This window comes from Passer montanus, unplaced genomic scaffold (genome assembly GCF_014805655.1).
Source record: "Passer montanus isolate IOZ18808 unplaced genomic scaffold, ASM1480565v1 scaffold178, whole genome shotgun sequence".
Classification (NCBI taxonomy): Eukaryota; Metazoa; Chordata; class Aves; order Passeriformes; family Passeridae; genus Passer; species Passer montanus.
This window is the reverse complement of record NW_024365159.1, coordinates 562199-582580: the sequence shown is the minus strand read 5'-3', so window position 1 is coordinate 582580 and position 20382 is coordinate 562199. Positions and strand designations below refer to the sequence as shown.

Sequence of the window (20382 nt, the reverse complement as noted above, 5' to 3'; positions counted from 1 at the left end):
GCTACTCTGCACCAGGACACGTGGGCTTGCTGCTGGCCCTGCATTAATTACCTGATTTAATTTGATCCTAAATGCTTAACGCTGGTGTGAGATATGATGCTCAGGGTGATGGGTGCATGAGGGCAAGGTGTGAATGTCCCCAAGCACTCTGACCTCTCTGACCCAATGTTGCTAGTCAGTGTGGTCTCAAATCATCCCCACCCTCCCCAATCTTTTTTTTTTTCTTCTTTTTTTTTTTTCTGTCATTTCCCTGATGGATCTGCAAGACTTTGCTCTCACAGTGGAGAAAAAACAATTCATTCACATCTTAGGTTACAAACACAGAAAAGGAAGAGAACTCAACAAAGTGGCTGTTCTGGGCTGCAGGAAAATGGTTTGAGGGGCACCAAGTGGGTCTGAAGTGGAGAGGCAGCCACTGGTCACTGCATCCCTCCCTGCCTTTCCTTCTCACTGCTTTGGCAAAACCACAGGGGAACACCCACTCTACTCTGTCCCACAGCACTGTGGAGCAGAGAAGAGGACGACAAGGACAAGCCAGTGACAAACCCAAGAGGAGCTTGGGTGGACCTTCCCCACCCTGCATCCCAGAAAGGTCACAATGGCCTGGTACCCACCTCTCCCAAATTCCCCTGGGAGGCTGCTGGAGAGCCCAAATCCCCAAGACACCTTCACTCCCACCAACTCCACCTCCCACCAAGACCCTTCAATGCTGCTGAGCTTCTTGAAGTGCTTAGTAACATCTTTTCCAAAGGATTTGGATGGCCCCTGGAGGAGATGGAGAGCACAGGAAGAAAAGAGGCTCAGGCCAGCAGAGATAATGCAGGGGACTAAACAGCACCATGACAAGGGTGGTCCAACAGAGGAGATGCAGAGAGCACGCTGTATTGTTGAGAAACAGCAGTTCAGTGCTACCTGCCTGTGAGGCAGCAGCTCCATCTGCAAGAGGCTGCCCCAAGCACATGGATGTGCCACCAAGCACTGTCCTTCCTTGGACCCCAGGAGCCCACAGGCCCCTCCGGTGGCACAGCTGCATCTCCCCAAAAGGCTTCTCATGGAACAAAAAGTCCAAACCACTTCATCTTAGACTGCCCAACAGCATTGGAAGACAAAATCCTGAGAGACCAGGGAGCATGGGGCACCACTGGCAGGTGTGAGAAGAGCTCACAGCTGCTGGTGGCTTTCCAAGACAGGGCTCCTGGTTCACAGTGAGCTCCAAACCATGCTGCCCACAAAGGATGGTGTGGCTGCACGCCTGGCAGACCCCTTGCTCCCTCCACAGGAGCCAGGCGCCCCATAGGTCCTGCAGCCCTCACACCTCACCTTGAGCTGGATCTCACAGGCACATCTCCTCCCTCCACAGGAGCCAGGCGCCCCATAGGTCCTGCAGCCCTCACACCTCACCTTGAGCTGGATCTCACAGGCACAGAGGGGCTGCCCAGCTGAGAAGGGAACTGATGGGCAGCCAGGGCCTTGCCCGGAGCATGGGAGGGCTCCTGCACCCATGTTCACAGGGAGAGCTGCTGAGCAGCTTGAAACTGAGCCCAGTGAGGAGCAGGGTGCTCCACGGTGGTTCTCAGCGGGGCAGGGCAAAGCGCCCAGCTGCTGGGGAAGGGGTATTTTAGCAGCATCCCTCAAGGAAGTTGCTCTCATGCCTAAAAAGGCTGTTTCCATACTGGCACTTGTACAGCACAATGCAGTCCATCTGGTGGGCGCTGGGATCCGTGCTGGAGCCTGCTGTGGTGCACTGGCCCTGCCCCATGGCTCCTCTGAGGAGCTGCCCCAGCCTGTGGGAGCCACAGCTGTGGGAACCGCTTGTCCTCTTGGAGCACTGCCTGCTCCCTCTCCCAGGAAAAGCTGGGGTCTACATGGGCTACCAGGGGCTGTTTGGGGAAGCTGCCACGCCCTGGCAGCTGCCTGGCTCCTAAGGGTGCAGGGGGAACAGCTTCCACATCACAGAGCTTCCCATCCCCAGAGGACAGGGACTCATGCAAGCCCTGGGCAGGGCAAGGAAAAGATTGGGAGGGGGGCAGCAACCACAGCCCAGCCCCCGGGGGATTCTCAGGACTGCCACCTGGCAGAGTCTGGGACTCCACGTAGGCTCCTGCAGCTTCCAGCTGTTTTGGAGCTATGGCCAGTGAAGCCTCCGGTGGGCAAGTGGCTGGGTTTGCCTGGAGGGGGACACTGTGCCACAGAGTAACCAACGTGTTTGAGTGCAACGGGGGTGAGCAGCTTGAGCCCACCAGCTGGCACCCAGGCTGGCTCTGAGCAGGAGGAAGAGTGTTATCTACAGGAGCAGGGGGGGTAGCTTCTGCCTGAAACGCTTGGTTTGCCAGCTGAAGTGCTGCAGAGGATTTGCTGCTGGAGATGGGGACACCCAGCACAGTCCCTGTCACTGGTCCAGCTGGGTTAAACGGGACCTGCAGCTCTGGCTGGGCAAAGCTGCCCTCAGGGGGAACGGAGCCCACAGCCCCCTGGCCTCCCCATGTGCCTGCTGCCTGGGGCTGTGCAGGGAATGCTGAACCAGCTGCCCAGCAGCGCTGGAATTGAGGCACAGCACTGTTTTCCTCATGGCAGTGTGGGAAGCCCAGTCTCTTTCCAGCACCCTCCCTGAGGAGTGTCTGCTCCACACAGGATGTCACCTTGGCGCCTGGCCTCTGGCCGAGCCCCGGAGCTGGTAGCTCCTCCTCTGCCCCCAGGCTGAGTAGAGCCTCCTCCCACTGCTGCAGCTCTGTGCTGCCCACGTTTAGGCCCTGGCAGACATTTCCATCCACCTCACTCTTCTCAAAGAGGGTTTTGATGACCACCAGGAGGGAGTCGCTGTCCTCCTTGGCACTGCTGACGTCCTCAATCCGGGTCAGCCCATCAGGCTCAGGGCTGAAACCTGGCAGGGAGAACTGAGGCACGTTGTCAGCGTGGGAATTGTATATGGATGCATCCTGCTTCATTACAGCCCCAAAGAGAGAGTTGGGGTCTACCAAGCGTTGCTCTGAGCTGGAGTTTGCTTGCACCTGCAACCCCTCCTTGGCTTGGAATGAGTCCAAGAACCCAGGAAGGTCATTCCCATACAAGACTGCTTCCCCGGTGGCAAAACTGAAAGGCAGCTGCAGATTTCTCTTCTGGAGATGTTCCTCCCCTTCTTCATTCCTTCAGTGTGGAGGCAAAAAGGAATAGAAACAGCATGAACAGCTCCTCCAGGCCAGGCAAAATCACCCTTCTGACAGCAAGGGGGGAGCACACAGCCCTGCCCCAGCCTTTCTAGAGGAAAAGGGGGCTGGAATGGGCTGGCTACAAGAGGGCTCTGAGGAGCCCACAGGGAGGTCTGCATGGCTCAGGGAAGGGCTGCTGCTCCCAGGCAGGAGCATGTCCACAACCACCTCCTCAGAGCCATTTCACTCGCACTACAGGAGGACAAATGCTACAAAGTGCCAACCTTACCTACCCTTTCCTCCACCTTCATGGCCTCTGCGTGCCTTGGGCAGCCCCCCACGCCCAGAGCAGCTGAAGGGGCCAGCAATACTCACGACAGGGCTCGCTGGTGGGCGATGATGCAGTCGGGCCTGTCCCCTTTGTACACCAGCCGGGCGTTGGCCTGCACCCACACCCAGCTGCCCCTCTTGGTCAGCAGCCGGAACACCGTCAGCCCGCTCTCCCCCGTCTTCATCACTGGGGCAGGGACACAAAAGAAGTGCCACAGACAGAGTTCCTCCATGGAGGCAGACAAATGACACGTGCAAGATGCCACGAGGTTGAGTATCACCTCGTGGCCACGCTACGGGGGCAGGAGATGCAGTATGCTGTGTCTCTGCCAGCTTCCCGAGCTCATCCAGGAGGAAGAGCCTTTATCACAGATACTCCAGCACCAAGAAGCAATAACACAGCCAGGCCAGAGCCTTGAGGAACCCACAAACACCTCCCCAACAGCCCCCCCAGCACTCACTTCTCACGTGGTGCTCTGCGCAGTGCATCATGTCGGCCGCATGCACAAACTGGTATCCAGACCCCCTCCTGCACAGCTCCACCTCTGTGTATCCAAGGACAACCTTCCCCCTGGAAACAGCCCAGGAATGCAGTGACACCAGGGATGCATCCCCCACAGTTGCACCCCACTGGTCAGACCCCCACTTTGGGGGGTGCAATGCACCACCCCGGGCTGAGCTGCATCCCCTGTTCCAAAACCACCCAAACAACAGCAGACAAGAATGCTGGTGCCCCATTAACCTGCTCTCCGTGTTACTGGGGGCCTGCAGTAGAGGGACAAAAACATCAGGCCATGGGAGCTGGGTCAGGTGTTCCTTGTCATCACCAGGTCTAGCTTCCTAGTCCAGCACCAGGGATTTTGCCACAGAGAAAGGGAGAGATGCCTTACCGGGAATCACAGGCCATGGGAGTGAAGTCCAGCTTGTGCTTTGTCTGGAAGATCAGCGTTTTAGTCCGGAGCTCCAGGATGGAGAGAGGCTGGAGGAGTGTGGCAATGGCAAAGAGAGCAACTGGGGACTTGTCTGCTGCTGACTTTTGCTGCCCAAGAAGGAACTTCAGGCGCCCACGGAAATTCAAGGCCTTATAGGGATTAGAAAATGTGGGTGTGAAGCAAACAGGGTGGTGGGAACTGGCTGTGCTGTCATCCCTGTGGGACACAAGTGGCTCTGGGGGAACACCCTGCAGGCACAGGAGGAGCAGAGGGGTGTCCCAGCATTACCAGGAATCCCGAGGAGTTATCCAGCAGGCAGCGGAAGCGGCAGGTGAAGCTCTTCTCCACAAAGGATTGCTTCTCAGTATGGCAGTGCTGGGGGCTGGACACGGCGCTGCACCTGGCAAGCAGCGGCTGCTCAGGGGGGAAAGCTGGAAAATCAAACGCAAAAGGAAGTTTTCCAAGCTGTGCTGAACACCTTGAGCTTGTGGATCAGAGCTGCTCAAGTGAAGCCCTGCAGGGATCACCCTGGCACTCACTGTCAGCAGCATGCGCTGGGGTCCCGTGCAGCTGGCGGCGGAAGGCGGCCCTGTCGTCCGCATGGATCAGCTCATACACACTCTGGTAGATGAGATCCGACTGGAATGACAAAACAGAATACTGTCTGCTGCTGGACAGCTTGGCAGAGGTGTCAGGAGGTGGACATGGCAGAACATTTCCCTTTCTGGGCACTAGAAGTGCAGTACTGAGTGTAAAGAACAGGCAAACTCCAGCTCCTTCCCCTGCCAGAGGAGCTGCTACCCTTTGGGAAGCTTTGCTGTTCATCGGCACCTCCTTCCCACAGCAGGACTGCATCCATCTGTTTCCAGCCAGGAAAACATGGTGCTCACCTGGTGGAAGCCCAGGTAGTCCTGCACGGTAGGGGAGATGTAGAAGATGTAGCCATCTCCAGTCACAGCGATGACAAATCCATTGAGGGCCTGAAAGCAAAAGTTCAGTCCTAACTTGCTCTGCCCAGCTTCAATCCAGCTGCTGAAGGATGAAATCCCCCAGCTGTTTCTTCCGCATCCAGGGACAGGAAGGGACCTTCTTCCCCAACAAGGAGCCCCACAAAGAAGGACAGCACTTGGTAACCATGCAAGATTCAGTTCCATGGAGCTTCTTGTTCTCAGCACAAGCAATGATCCATGCTGGACTGACCACTTTCTCCAAACCCCCCTGGAACCCCCTCTCACTGCAGGGCAGCTCCTCCATCAGGAGGGACCAGCTAAGGAGAGGTTTTGTGGAGGATCTGGAGTCCTCCTTTCCAGCTGGGAATAGCTATACTCTCCTAGGGCTGTGCTTTGGACACAGTGATCCTTGTGGGTCCCTTTTAGCTCTGGATATTCTATGATTCTGGTGTCCATTTCAGGCTGATTTCCCCCAAAAGCAAAGCACTGCACTAGATAGTAACTCATGCACCCCGTTCTTGACTGTGATATGTTTAATTTATTAGTGAATGGAAGGAGAGAAATAGGGAAAGAACACCCTAAATGGAAACCTAGCATACAGATCGAGCTTGCTGAGGGACTAGTCCCTTCCCTTTGTGTGCTGCAGCCCCCTGAGGGATCCCAAGTCAGAGATTGCTGCAAATCACAGTATGTGCTTAAAATTATCTTTGTGGGGAGGAAAAAAAGCCACCAGACAGCTCAGCGGGGGGATTTCTGTCACAGTAACACCTCATGAGCTCTCCAGATGCCTTCAATCATCCCAGCCTGCCAATGCTCTAATGTTGATGGCTCAACAAATTGCCATCATATGGTCAAAGTCCAAAGCCCTGGGGAGTGCTCAGGAGCAGCTCCATGCTGGGGCTGGGGCAGCCACGGGCTCCTTCCTGGTATCCAGCTGCTCCTCTGCGACCATCACACTCACACACAGCTGGGACTGTGGGGGACCTCATGTGGTCCAGGATTCACTGCCAAAAGTCACACTGAGCTCCCAGGAGTCACTGCCTCTCCAAAATCCCACATGGAGGCTCCTGCTGGGGATCTGCTCACACTGCCTGCTGCCTGGAGGGCTCTGCAGGAGCAGATTGGAACCGACCAAATCCAGGCTTAAAGAGAGCCAAGCATCCATCTGCTGGTGTTTGGAGAGGTGGGAGAAGAGGACTGAAGGCCCAGAAAGCCTACAGGAGAGCTGGAAAGGGTGTGGAGGCCCTGGCACAGGGTGCTCAGAGAAGCTGTGGCTGCCCCTGGATCCCTGGAAGTGCCCAAGGCCAGGCTGGATGGGGCTTGGAGCAGCCTGGGATAGTGGAAGGTGTTCCTAACCATGGCAGCTCATCACGAGCTGAGCTTTAAGGTCCCTTCCCATCCAAACCATTCTGGGATTCTGTGAAAGCCCAGGCATAGGAGATGCCAAGAACATGGAATGATTGAAGGTCTTGCACAGACTGGCCCTGCAGCCCCAGTGGGCATGTTCCTCAGCTGACATGCCCAGATACTTGTTCAGCAGTCAGGCTTTCCATGTGACCTTCCACTCCAGGTCCTTCCAGCTCACATTTATAAACGACAGCCCAAACCAGCAGCACTGTGGGAGGCTAATTCACCAGACCCTCGTGCTCTGAGCTTCACTGTCAGCTGTTTCCTGAGACACACGTGGCCTTTCTACAAAGCACAACTCTCATTTCTCACTGGTTTTGTTCACCAGTGTTTTCCAAAACCCAACTGCTCTTCTTTTCTCCCCCACAACCTACAAACTGAAGCTGGGCTTTTCCCATCCCAGGCAGGCTGAGAACTCATCCCTATGGAGCTCACACAATGCCCCAAGTAGGGCAAGGAGTTCCTGGGGGATGTTTTGTCCCACAGCTCTCAACATTCTCCTCTTGGCCTTTGCTAAAGATAATGAACCAACCCAGCACCTTGGGAACTGCCCAGGGATCAATCCTTACACCACCATATGACATCCCTGAACCTCTTGGTCTTCATGGAGCTTGTGTCCATGAGATGTAACATAATAAAAAGGGCAGCAAATTGCAGTGGGATGAGAGGGAATGGTGGGAATGGGGATCCGGACGCATCCCAGCCAGACAGTGCCACTGGTCTCTGTCCCGGAACTCACTGCCTGCAGGAATCACAGTGACACAGCTCTGGGCAAGGTAGGGTCTCCTTCCACTCCACAGATGGGACCACAAGCTCCAGAGCAGCTTGGGGAGACCCCAAATGACCAAGCTACAGCAGCACCATACCTGGAGCAGCAGCTCCCCCTCAGGAAACAGCTCCCTGTCACCCTGGGGCTCCATCCATCTGTCCCCTCCTGGGGCTCTGGGCTGATCCATGCAGTTGCCAACATTTGGAGCTGTAGCTGCAAGTGAGAAGGCAAGAAATCAGTGTGGAAGAGGCAAGCCAGGAGTCTCCCGCTCCTCCTCCACACCCCAGAGCTGCTCATGCAGCTACTGGATGCCCATGAACCCAGCATGGAGGAAGGTGTGACCATCAGGGGGAACTGGCACTGAGCCCACTTACAGAGCCACCCCCAGCTTGCCCAAGGCTTCCTCCAAGAGATTCTTTCCCCTGCTTGATCTAATTTCTGGGAAACCTCACTCCTGCCAGGGTGTGAGACAGAAATGCAAAGGACAGAGGGGGGCTGAGGGCTTCTGGGCTGCCCAGGCTGGAGAACACCACCCAACACAGCCAGGAGGCTTCTGGTTAGAGCCTGGCAGAGCTGGAGTTGGTTTCAAGCTACCCCCACTGGGATGCTCTGTTTGCTCTGCTGCCCTTCAGGGTTAGAGAATTACAGAAACAAACCTACCCAAAGCACCTGAGATGCTATCAAAGCACCCAGACTTATTTTCTCCCTTCCACCTTTGGCTGCCTGGAAGCAGATCAAGAGCTGGTGGCCATGGCACTCCCAGTGACACCTGAGAGCTCCCAGGAGTTGCTGCCATCACCTCCCCAGGCTGATTCAGGAGCTGCCTCATGCTTCAGCACTGGAGGCCTTCAAGGCAACACCCTGGGTGCAGCCAGCATGAAACTGCCTGCTGCCCTGCTCGTGGGACCTTGAGCATCACAGGACTCCCACAGAAGCAGTTGTTCAGGGAACAGGAGTGAGGACAGAGGCTCCCAGGGACATCTCCAGCATGATCCTTTATCTGCTGATTATCACTGAAAAAACTCTATCCAAGCTCAGCTGCCAGCAAAAGGATGATTTTCAAAGCATGTTTTTTGTGCCAGCTCACACACAGAAAAAAGAAAATCACAGAAAAGCTCAAAGCAGCTCCTGTGTAGGAAGCACCCCACCTCTGCCACCACCACCAGCTCGTGCAGCTCCCTGAGGTCTGACTGAGCTCACATACCCTGGGTAACTCACATCCCAGTAGAGAGCACTGCTTGCTGGACGGTGCTGGATCCAAAGGGAAAAGATCCTCTCAATGCTGGATATAAGGAAGAACCCCAAACCATCCCAAGTCTGACCATACATTTAATTTTCTCCATGGCAGAAGCTCTCACTTCATCACTGAAATGTTTTAAGGGTTTGTTTGGTTTCTTCCGTGGTAACACCAAGTTCAAAGCCAAACAATTTGGAATCTAAAGAAGTTTCACCTGCAACTGCTGATCTGTGACATTTCGCTCTGCAACAAACCTGATGGATTGGCATGTTTGTATTCAAAACTAATTTGGAATCAAAGCATCCCTGGGATGTATTTACACCTGGAGCTTGATGCCAACAGGCACTGACCCATGGAGGCTTTCATCAGCCTGGGCATGGATACAGCAGGGTTAGGGTAACCAGCTGCAGGTCTTGCACAAGGGGACAACAAATAGCAGTGGAGAGGGTGCTCTGGAGCAGGGTCAGCTTCCATCTCCATCGCTGGCAGAGCTGGGATACTTCTTGCTCCCTCAAACCTTCAGCACTCCTTGGAGATGCTCAGGCAGCATCTCCACCTTATCCATCAGCCATGGCTTCTGCTCTTTTTCATCCTGTGCTGTCAGACCAGCCTGCTCAGGGGATGTGAGAGGTTGGGAAAGATGAGATTCAACAGAATCTGCTTGGAGACACCAAGCAAAAAGCGTCCTCATGTGATTGCTGTGTGATCCCCAAGGGAAAAAAATCCCATCTGGACCACATTGCTTCAATTTGCACTTCATGGACCCTAATAGTTTCAAAATGAAACATCAATTCTCATTTAAAATTTGATTTCTTTTGAAGGGCTGACTCCTCTCTAAAGCATTGAAATGAGGCAGGTTGGCAGGGGATTTCAAAAAGAAACAAGTTCTTCCAAAACAGAGCTCCAAAAGGGCACAGAACTTTTTGAGAGCATGCACATCTTGACAGCATCTGGTCTCCAGCTCTCTCCCAGCATCCACCAGCAGCATCTGCAGGGACAGCTGGGGAGAGCTGCTGTGGCTTTTAGAATCCAGCAGGAAATACCCATTTTGGGCTTTCCAGCAAAATTTCTTCACCTCTCCCACTGATCTTAGCACGGGTCTTTTAATCTCCCACCAAAGGTGCTCACTTCCCCTTCTCTCAAACTCAGAGCAGCCCATTTCTGCACAGCTGAGCTCAAAAATCATCCAGAATCTGTCTTCCATGGGACACACCTGACCTGGGGAGAAGGTCTGGAGCATGGAGAGAGGGGAGGAAACTCACAGAGATGTTGTCTGCCACCAAAGTACTGGTGGTGTGGAGCAGCTGGTGCTCACTTCCAGCCCAGTCCTCACCCTCCACAGCCAGGGGTCATGTTGTTCCTGTGGTTCTCCTCCTCCAAAGCTCTCTGAACGTATCCTCACTCAAACTGCCAAGAACCATTGGGATTGGGAGCAATCCCAAGAGAAACCCAAGCACTTCCAGGTAGAGGACTCCAGGCCCATGCAACCACCAAAAGTACAGAGGCTGTTCCCAGTCACTTTTTGACTTGGAAGGGAAAACCCAACATTTTAATCATACCCTCGCTCATTTGGAACACAGGAAACCTCATGGGAGGGAGGGATCACTCCTGAAGCATGTCCTTGCTTGAGACAAGATGGGGAGATGCCACCCTCTGGAATCCCACCCAGAGCCATGGATCCCTCAGGCTGCTGAAGCCAGGTCTCCAAGGGGCCAGTGGCTAAGATGGACTGGAAACAATGGCTGGCAGGAGGAAGAGACCCCCATTGGCTGCCAGGCAGGACAAAGCAGGTGATGAGCTGTATTAAAAGCTGGCTAATTCATCCCATTTAACACACTCCTTCAAATGGAGCAGTTCAGACTCCCACACAAAGCAGCTGAGACCACGAATTAATGGGATTAAAGGAAACAGGTCCAACATGTATCCAATCTATAATACACCCACAACAACAAAAGTAACTGGGTAAAAGGACAATTCACTTTTGCTGTTTGTGCCCAGTTTTTTCCAATCTCCTGCAGTGCATCTTGGACATTTAATGGGAATTAACATGTGGATGTGGTGCTTAGGGACATAGGTTAGTGGTGGGCTTTGCAGTGCTGGGTTAATGGTTGTACTTGATGATCATAGAGGTCTTTTCCAAGCTCAATGATTCCATAATTCTATGAAGAACACCACGGCAAAAGCCATCTGCATTACCAGGTAAGTCCCAGGCATCTGCTGGAGCAGTGTGGTGATCGCTTACGTTTTCAAAGTGCTGGGACAGAGGCTGTGTGTCATTTTTAAGATAGGGAAAAATCCAGCTTTGTACTGAACCAGCCAGAGCACTGCAGGTTTCCTGCTGCTGGTGTGATCCCAAAGACTGCAAGGATTTCACTCAGCCAGGGAAGATGCCAAACAGGACCAGCAGAACTTCCACCATCAATGAATCAGGATGGGCCCCATACAGCCCCAAGAGCACCCCGCTATGGGTTGGCTTTCTTGTCTCTGCAAGGAGATTCCTAAGCCCTGCAATGGAGGAAAAAGTTCCAGCAGGAGAAAGAAGGAAAAAGGAGCAAAGTTATCTAATCTCTTCACTTTTTTGCCCATCACATTCCCAAAGGAAAACATGGCAAGGCAGCCATGGAGGCTAAAACACATCCCTTGCCTCTGGCATAGATTTGGCATTGAAAATAAAAGGTTATTGGAAAGAACCCCCGAGTCAGATCTGTTCTCTCAGACTGAGTTACACTGGGGGGAGTTGAAAGCTTCACCCACGGCAAACACTTCTCTTTGAACAGGCTCTGGAGGTGCCTGGCATCCAAAAACCAGGAGCTCCCAGCTCTTCAAACAACCCCAAGCCACACACAACCATTTTCCTCTTGGATCCGATCCCAAGCCCTGTCAAATTAGCACTAACCTTTGCCTCAGCTGTTTAACAAAGGCACGGTGCCAAGCAGAGCAGGCTCATGCCATCCAGGTGAAACAGACAAATGCCAAACCCACAGATGATAAACTATTTGGAAAAGTCACTCAGCGTTTTCCAAGGGGCACAGGAATACCCTGGCATCCCCAAGTCCACACCAGCCTCTCCAGCCTGCTGCTGCAAACCTCCATCCCATACAGTCCTGCAGGATCTTGCCCAGGAACAGATTTGAGCTTGACTCCTTTCACTGCCTCAGTTATTTCAGGCCCAGACCCCTGCAGCTCTGGCCCAACAGCCAGCTCTGGTAACAACAAACAGAGAGGAGATGAATAAAAAAGCTAATTTAGTGCTGATTGCAGTGAGATTACCCAGGGAGACCTGCTGCCAGCTGTCCTGCAGCGGAGCACTGGGGAGGGAACTGGTGAGACCAGCACCAGAGGTGGGGAAGAATCTGGTGAGACCACCTAAACCCAGCCCCTGCTCCAGTCAGGTCAGCTGCATGGGGAGGCAGCCCACTGTTCACTGTTTTCTGTGAACTGTTAGATATCTCAAGCTTTGCCAGACTCCAGAGTGTGGTCTCACACCAGGACAGGGTTTTCCATGGGTTCTGAAAGAGACTGCGTTAGGCTGGATGTTGGGAAAGAATTCTTCCCTGTGAGGGAGGTGAGGCCCTGGCTCAGATTACCAGAGCAGCTGTGGGTACTCCATCCCTCGAAGAGTTTCAGCCCCAGGCTGGAGAGGGCTTGGAGCACCCTGGGATAGTGGGAGGTGTCCCTGCCCATGCCAGGGGGTGGAATGGGAAGAACTTCCTTCCAACCCATTTGGGACTCTATGATCCTCTCTTGCAGACCTCCCAGCCTGGTGTCCTAGGAAGAAGGCACGGCGACACATTTCCTAATCACACCCTGTCCACTTCAGAGAGCATTTTAAGCCCCACTTTCTTGCTCAGCCTTGGCAGAGCCACATCTGCAATCCCAACATCTGCTTCCTTTGCTACAGGAACCGTAGGAAACTAACCCAAGCACAGCTCTCCAGCTAGCTGGAGCTTTACCAAGCCACTGAAATCCACCTAAGCTTTCATGAGAGCTCCTTCTTTGCAGCAAGTGGGGCTCCAGTCACACCACAGAGAGGCCAGAGCATTGTGGCACTCGGCAACATAAACATCAGCTTTTCTCCTTGGGCGTTTGCTCTCAAAGACATGGGATCAGCAAAGTCATTCCAGATTTGTCTGGAAGGATGTCAGACACAGGTCCAAGTAGCAACCACTGCAAATTGGTTTGCAGACAGAGCTCAGCACAAATCTGGCAGTGAGGTTCAGTCATTGTTTACACGAGTGACAAAACCTTTAAAGTGCCTTTGAGGCGGGCAGTGATAGCACCAGAGCTGTCACCACTACCCAGCACTGCTCTCCAGCTGGGCAAAGCTTGAGGAGACCAAGCCCTGAGCCCCCTGATTTTGTGCAGGGAAGGCTGAGATCCCAGGCAGCAGAGAGCTGTGCAACACCTGCAGCGTTTGCCCCGGGGCACAGAGGAGTTACAGTGTGCACACCCTGAATCACACTGGTAGAGGCATGGAGGGAGCTCCCAGATCTTCCTTCTCTAGGCCCAAAGCTTAGTGTTTCCAGCAAACTGCTAATTGGTCTGGTTTCTTGTTAAAGCACAGACATAGAAGAATATTAAAAGCAAAGCAGACTCAAAGGATGATGCAGTGAGTCACTGCCCTGCAATGGAAACCAGGATCCCATGCAGATGACAAGTCTCTTTCCTTGTATCCACTGTGGAAGCAGGCACTGATACCAGCACCCAAACCCACCGTGGTTGTCCTCTGCTCTGTCCCAGCCTAAACACTGCCCCAGGCTCTGATGCCTGGCTTCCTACACCCCCTTAAACAGGTCTGTTCCCAAGCCAGAGGCACACAACACCCACACCTCAGAAATACCAGAGAAGGTGGAGAAGGCTGGAAGCCCCTTCTCAGATTTCTCCTGGTGTTAGCAGCCAGACAAGATGCAGACAACACCGGGAAGCTGCACTCTAGGGCTGGAGAAATGCAGCACAAGGGAAAAAGGAGCCTCAGGGCATCACCCTGAGCCCACTGCGCAATTGGTCTCTCAATTGCCTGGAGATAAGGCAATTACCACTCTATCAAAACATCCATCTCTCTCCTGCCTGGGGATAAGGCAGGGCTGTGGATGGGAAGAGGATAGGGATGCTCTTCAGATGATGCCTTGTTCACCTACTGCAGGAGAAGAGCTTGCACAAAGCACAGGACAGCAAACCTGAGGAAGAAAGTAGAGCATGAGGGGTGCCAGCATGTCCCTCCAAAATGCCCGACAGGACACACCAGCAGCAAGCTGCTGTGACCTGCAGCTGGCACGGGTCTTCATCAGGCACGCCTGAGACCCAAGCCAGCCCTGATGTATCTGGGATGATCTGAAGTCAAGCATGATGAACTTCAGTGCAGAGCAAGGGGAAGGAGCTGGAAATCACAGGCAAGCAGCCAGATGGGAATAATTGGCTTGGCAGAACAGGGCTCCAGGACCCCTGCAATGCCAAACGCTTTTCCAGAGCAGCTCACTCGCTGAGAAGCACACACTGAGCACATCCACAGGGAACCAGCTCCTGCTCAGAGGCACAGGGCCCATCTGGAGAGTCTGGCACAGGAGTCTCCTCCTGGAGCCCAGCATCCCAGCTGGAGAGGGCCCTGGGAGAGCCCAGAGGAGTGGGCATGAGGGAAAAAGCAAAGGAGCCAAGTTTATCCAATCTGCAATGGGGAGAAGACACAATAGGAGTCTCTACATGTAAAAAGCTGCTGCTGCCTTCCTGCCCCACATGCTCTGCCTTCCCCAGTGTCCATCACCCATTCCATCAGGCCCAAGTCACTGGAGAGGGAACACATCCCTATCCACACATGCTGGTGACTCCTGGGAATGTGGTGACTGCCCCCAGGCAGGCTCTGCACCGTATATAATGTTAAAATTTATTAAACATACTGTAACTGTAATAATAATAAAGGGTTGGAGAAGAATAGGGAGAGAGGGGGGAGGGAGAAGGAATATGGAATAAATATAAGAATACCAAATATGGAATAAATAAGGAAATACAGAATATGAAATATAATAAAAGGGAATGTGTAATATATATTATATTATGAGCATTCAACTATTTAGTGAATTTAATTTTAAATTGCCATTCCAGTTAGATGAGGGCATTGTTGCAGTTCAACAAGACACACTGTTTTACCCACCCCTCTCTTCTTCTGCACAGGGTGCTGGGAGTGCGACAAAGGCGGAGTTTTGGACATAGGGATGGCTGCTTATGAGATGGAGGAACTTTGCAGGAGGTCTCAGCTGCTGGGCTAAGTGTCTCCCACCATCCATGGTGACATTCTCCTGCCAGTATCAATATCCAAGGGCCTGCTCCCATAACTCACCGTCATGCTTCCTCAGGAAACACAACTTCCCATCCCAAAGCTGGGGTGAACACAAGCTGTGCAGTGGGGATTGATCCCAGGGGCTTTTCCTCCCTCCCAACATGGACACTCACCCATCAGGTAGCTCTTCACCTTCAGGTAGCCCACGGCCAGCCGGAGGATGGAGAGTTTATCCAGCCTGGAGCGCACATCCTCAGGGAAGGGCAGCAGCCCCATCAGCTTGTTCAGCTCCTGGTTCAGCCGGTCCCGGTGCCTCTTGGAGGGGTTGGACTTCACACCCTCGGGGGGAGGCGGTTTGGGGCTGGAAGAAGCACAGGAGAGGTTAATCAAACTGGGATTTTCCAACAGGCTCTTTTTAAACCCAGCACTGGCTTTGGTGCAGCCACAACAGTGAAATGGTTAAGATTTTCCACACACACCCTGCTCCTCTTAGAAATCACAGAATCACAGAGTGGTTTGGGTTGGAAGAGACCTCCAAGCCCATCTTGTTTCGCCCCCTTCCACTATCCCAGGTTGCTCCAAGCCCTGTACAACCTGGCCTGGAACACTTCCAGGGATGTGGCAGCCATGGGGCAGAATTAGATGATCTTCCAACCCAAACCATTCTGGGATTCTATGACTTAACCAAAGGGTGATTTAGGGCACTGCACTGTGAAAAGAGCCTCTCTTAAAAAAAATTTAAAAAAAGTTGATGTAAAAAGTTTTGTTTGTTTTCTTCCAATATTCTGTTTTTGTCCCTTTCAGATGAGCATTTCCAAATTATACCAGCATTTGATGCCAAGCTTAGGCCCTGGGGGCAACCCTCAGCCCACAGAAGGAACAGTGTCCAGGAGAGCAGCCTGAAGCCTCCACGACGTCCCATCTCTGTGAGCTGCAGTTATTTCACCCACCCCAGCCAAAACCCAGCACAGTAGTAAGAGCTCAGTTAATCACTGTAACAAGTCCTGGACATCACCTTGTGTTCTTCATTTTTTAATGCCGATCTGAGTTTCATAGCTCAAGGACAAACCCTTGAGTCCCCCCAGATCTGTATCTCACTCAGCTGCATCCCCCTAACACACATCTTGTTTGGTTTGATGTAATTTGTCTAACCACAAACTCCCTCTCTGCAGGCATCCTCGCTTCAGGAAGGAGCTTTGGATAACAGGATCTGCCAGTGTTTAGCAGCAATTTAAGCTCTCTCCTCTACCACCACTCTCCAATCTCATCTGGCAGGGCTGCTCGCATACGTGACACGAGAGGAAATGAGCATTAAATGAAATGCACTGAAATGCCTGTTGAATTTGCAGCTCAGAGAGAGACTGAAGGGTCTTTCAAGGCTGAATGCAAAATTGCAACATTTCACCAGGAAAGCTCAAGCCTGCTGGTTTGTAAAAGCAGCATCAGGAGGGATATCCCCTCTTGCAGGGAGGCTGGCACAACCCAGCTCCAAACTAGTCCACACAAACTGGGTAAAACACATTGACACCAGGGCTTTTACAAAGCTTAAACACTTTTGAAATCACAGTCACACGCCAGGAAGGAGAAAAATTAAAACAGTTTTCCTTTGATTAAAAATAAAAGGATGAAGAAAATTTTTCTGAGTTTCCTCAGATGTCCTTTAAAGTCTTCTGGTCACTCACCAACCAAATCCAGCTCCAAACAGCCAGAAAGAAGAGAAAATGAGACTGGAGATGAGCACGGCAGTGGGTAAAACACTGAGGTATAACAGAACCACCAGGATAACCTGGCCAAACACTGAAAATCTTCTGGCTGAGGCACACAGGGTGACACAGCCAGCAGCAAGTCCCCTAAGGGGCAAGGAGGACACCCCAACACCTCTGTTCCTGCACAACCCAGCTGCAGCATGCAGGGTGCTCCATGGCCAGCCTTGAGAGGGGGGGATGCCAGTGAGGAAATGCCTCATGGAAACAGTGAAGCTTGCTCTAGACATTTTAAACCTGTCTAATTTCTCTTCCCTTTGGTCCAGTGGTTAAGAAGCACACTGTGCCATGGGGTTCATGGTGAAGCTGTGCCGAGGGAAAGCTCAGCTGCCAGCCCCAAAGGCTGTGCTGCTGCTGGGGCTTGTTTTTCCCCAGCTGCTCTTTGAACAGGAACCCAGTGGGAAGTGAATCCCTTCTGCAAGCTGGCAAGTACCAAGGGAGATTATTCCCGACAGCAGAACTTGCCTGAGCTAATCTGTTGTCTCCTCATTCTTGAGAACAGTTTTTTGAGGTAAGTAAGAAGGAGAAGCCCCTCAGCCCATCCTCCCTGTTCCCTCCGGCTGGCTGCACATCCCACTGCCACCAGCCCTGCTCCGCCTGGCCGCTCCCAGCAGGATCCTGCTCCAAGATCTGACCCAGCACACAGAAAAGAATCTCTCCCCATTCCCAAGGCTGACCTTGCAGAACCAGGGAACGAGGGCCTTTCTGCTCCAAAGAGACACTTTCTCCTGAGCCACACAAATCCAGCCCAAACCCTCAGGCTAGTATGCCACAGGGCTGGAATCCCCCCTCAGAGATGAACAGAAGACAGGTTTTTGGCAAAACAACTATACTTCATGTTCACACAACAAGACCCCCAATTAAATACCCAAGAGAGTATCAGGGTCACCTCACCACAGGTTTAAAGTATTGATGCTCCCTCCTTCATCCTGGGCTTGGACTCAGATCATCCATGTGCTCCCCCACAGCCTCCCAGGAACAGATACCCACCTTCAGTTCCTATACACCTGGAAAAGCTGAGGTTAAACAGGCTGGTGGGACTTGGGAGCTGGGGAAGGCACAAGACAGGCAGGAAACACCGGGGACTCCAAGGGGGATGTTATACAACAGCTACTGAGCAGCGTGGTAATTAATAATTAAGGAATCGAGGTGTTTTGGTAATTACTAATTGCTGTATGCTTGATTTAGGCGGGCACCGAAACACAGCCCAGTCTGCAAATCACTGCTGAGCGGCTCAAACTCTGCGGCGATCTTCCTCGCCGGGATGCAGGACAAGCATCTTTGGGATTTCTGTTCTCCCACCAGCGTGCCAGAGCCGACACAGCGTTAGCTCCAATTAACCCTGATTAAAACCGAGTAACCCAAGCGCGCCGCTCCCTTTGGCTCCCCCAGCGCTCGCACCAGAGCGGCTCCAGCACCTCCCCAGAGCCAGCTGGGCTCTCGCTGCCCGGTTTTCGCCCGTCCTGCCCGCTCCTACCTCCTGGGCACCGGCTTCTTCCTCTTCCTGCCGGCGTACATCCCGGGACAGCGGCGGCGCCCACGGCAGCGGCGGCAGCACCGCGCCCGGGGCCGGGCTCCGCGGCACCGGCAGCGGCCACGCCCCGGCCACGCCCGGGACACCGAGTCCTGGGAAGCTACGGATCCCTCTCCCTTGGTGACAGCCCAGTCCTGGGAGCACTGAGCCCCAAGAGCTACTCGCACAAGGGGACGCTCTTGTCTTGGCGAATGCCCCAAGGCTTGACTTCATTTTGCTCAGAAGGCTGATTTATTATGTTATATATCATATTAAAATACTACATTAAAACTATACTAAAAGAACAGAGAGAGAAGAAGATCAGAAGGCTACAAAGCCAAGAATAGAATAGGAATAGAATGCATAACAAAATCCTGTGACTGCTCACAGCCTTGGCACAGGTGGCTGTGGTGATTGGTCACTAATTGAAAACAATCCACATGGACCAATGGAAGATGCACCTGTGGCACTCCACAGCAGCAGATAGCCATTGTTTACATTTCTTTCCTGAGGCTCTCAGCTCCTCAGGACGGGAAAAATCCTAGCAGAGGATTTTTCATAAAATATCATAGCTACAGGACCCTGAGTCCTAGGAAGCACTGTGCCCGTGGGCCACCATCCACAGAGGAGACCAAATCCTAGGAAACGCCAGGCACTTGTGCCACAGTCCTCAGGGGACGCCGAATCCTGGAAAACACCGTGTCCATAACCCACTCTTCCCAGGGGCCGCTAAATCCCCAAGGGGACACCAAGTCCTGGGAAACACCATGTCCAGGTGACACTGAATCCTGGGAAACTTGTCCGTGGGCCAGCATCCTCCGGGAACACTGGGACTGTGGGAATCACCGTGTCTGTGGGCCACTGTCCAAGGGGGACACAGAATCCTGGCAAACACCACGTCCATGGCTCACCGTTCCAGAGCCTGATGCCCCTTTGGGAAAAGCCAGCCTGCTCCTTCTCACTCTGCCTTTCCCTGAGTTAATGCTGCCCAAAGCTTTTGTTTTTCCCCCCAGAACCAGCTCCAGCTGCTGTGCTGAGGCCCTGGCACAGGCTGGCCCGGGAAGCTGTGGCTGCCCCATCCCTGGAAGGGCTCAAGGCCAGCCTGGAGCATCCAACTAGTCTGGCTGCAGCCAGAGCTGTTAAGGAAACCTCGAGGCATCCTTTGTGGATTGTTTGGGTTTTTCAAGCTGTTTGCAAATTCCAGGGATAAATCCTTGAAATGCAACTTGACTGCCTCTTGCCAGGGGGCAAAGCAGAAGCTGTAACGGTGTCACAAATGTGCCGGGTCAGCAGAGCTGGTGTCGCTCTGATGAGAAATGTGCAAAACGTTTGGTTATGACCTTCCCAGGCCCAGTAATTTAGCAGTTTTTAAATAAGGGTTAGGGTTACTGCCCGTGCTCCAGCCTAAAAGCTTGGAGCTGTTGGTCAAGCAGGGCGCAGAGGGAATTGGGACAACGTGCAGGTATTGGAAAGGGATGGATCCCAGGCTCCCTCCTGTGGGGACCTGCGGGCCCACACAGTGCAGGCATCCCGTCTGTCCCTAAGTTCATTGTCCCGCTTGCTCCTGCCCCCCGTTCCCCATCCCGTCCGGCCCCTGACCCGGCTGATCCCGGCTGCCTGTTTTATCTGTTCCCTGTTCCCAGCTGCTCCCTAACCCGGCTGTTCCCTACTTCCACTGCTCCCTATCCTGCCCGCTCCTAACCCGGCTGATCCCTATTCCCACCTATTCCCTATTCCCACCTGTTCCCTATCCCGGCTGTCCCTTGTCCCGCCCCTTCCCAGTGCAGTGGGTTGTTCCCTGTCCCACCTTGCTGTGGCCGCTCCCGCCTGTCCCCTCTCCTCCTAACTCGGTTGGGCGGCTCCTGCCTGTTCCTACTCCGGCTGCCGTTCCTGACCAGGCTGTTCCCTGTCCCCCCTGGTCGCTATCCCGGGCCGTTCCCGGTCCCCGCTGTCCCTGTCCCGCCCGTCCCGGTCCCCGCGCCCCCGGAGCCCTCATGGCCGGTGGGCGTGGCCTTTTGAGAGGGGCGTGGCGGTGGGCGTGGCTTCGGAGCTTTCATCACCGCG

The 20382-nt window shown here is 53.4% G+C and overlaps 1 protein-coding gene across 5 annotated transcripts; it reads right to left on the bottom strand.

The window, feature by feature from the left end:
- Window positions 1-1376: 1376 nt before the first annotated feature.
- On the bottom strand, window positions 1377-20371 carry LOC120500138 (aryl hydrocarbon receptor-like). Of its 5 annotated transcripts, none has more exons than XM_039704603.1 (10): window positions 18283-18371; window positions 15216-15403; window positions 7632-7747; window positions 5299-5388; window positions 4948-5047; window positions 4697-4839; window positions 4367-4557; window positions 3938-4047; window positions 3522-3663; window positions 1377-3144 (listed from the first exon to the last, which is right to left on the bottom strand). In XM_039704603.1, the coding sequence occupies exons 1-10, from the start codon at window positions 18321-18323 to the stop codon at window positions 1653-1655; spliced, it is 2613 nt and encodes an 870-aa protein (XP_039560537.1). In that variant the 5' UTR covers window positions 18324-18371; the 3' UTR covers window positions 1377-1652. The 5 variants fall into 5 exon arrangements, with proteins under 5 accessions (XP_039560537.1, XP_039560540.1, XP_039560538.1 ...); XM_039704606.1 differs by lacking the exon at window positions 18283-18371 and adding an exon at window positions 20126-20371 and having other exon boundaries at window positions 1494-3144; XM_039704604.1 differs by lacking the exon at window positions 3938-4047 and adding an exon at window positions 4219-4241 and having other exon boundaries at window positions 1494-3144.
- Window positions 20372-20382: the final 11 nt, after the last annotated feature.

Bases quoted from the DNA above. Each gene is read 5' to 3' on its own strand.
- LOC120500138 (XM_039704603.1), bottom strand. From the start codon at position 18,323: ATGTACGCCGGCAGGAAGAGGAAGAAGCCGGTGCCCAGGAG. The intron at 4,840-4,947 runs GTGAGTGCCAGG...TTGATTTTCCAG, and splicing joins CCCAGCGCATGCTGCTGACA to CTTTCCCCCCTGAGCAGCCG. The intron at 4,048-4,366 runs GTAAGGCATCTC...GGCTGTTTCCAG, and splicing joins CCCATGGCCTGTGATTCCCG to GGGGAAGGTTGTCCTTGGAT.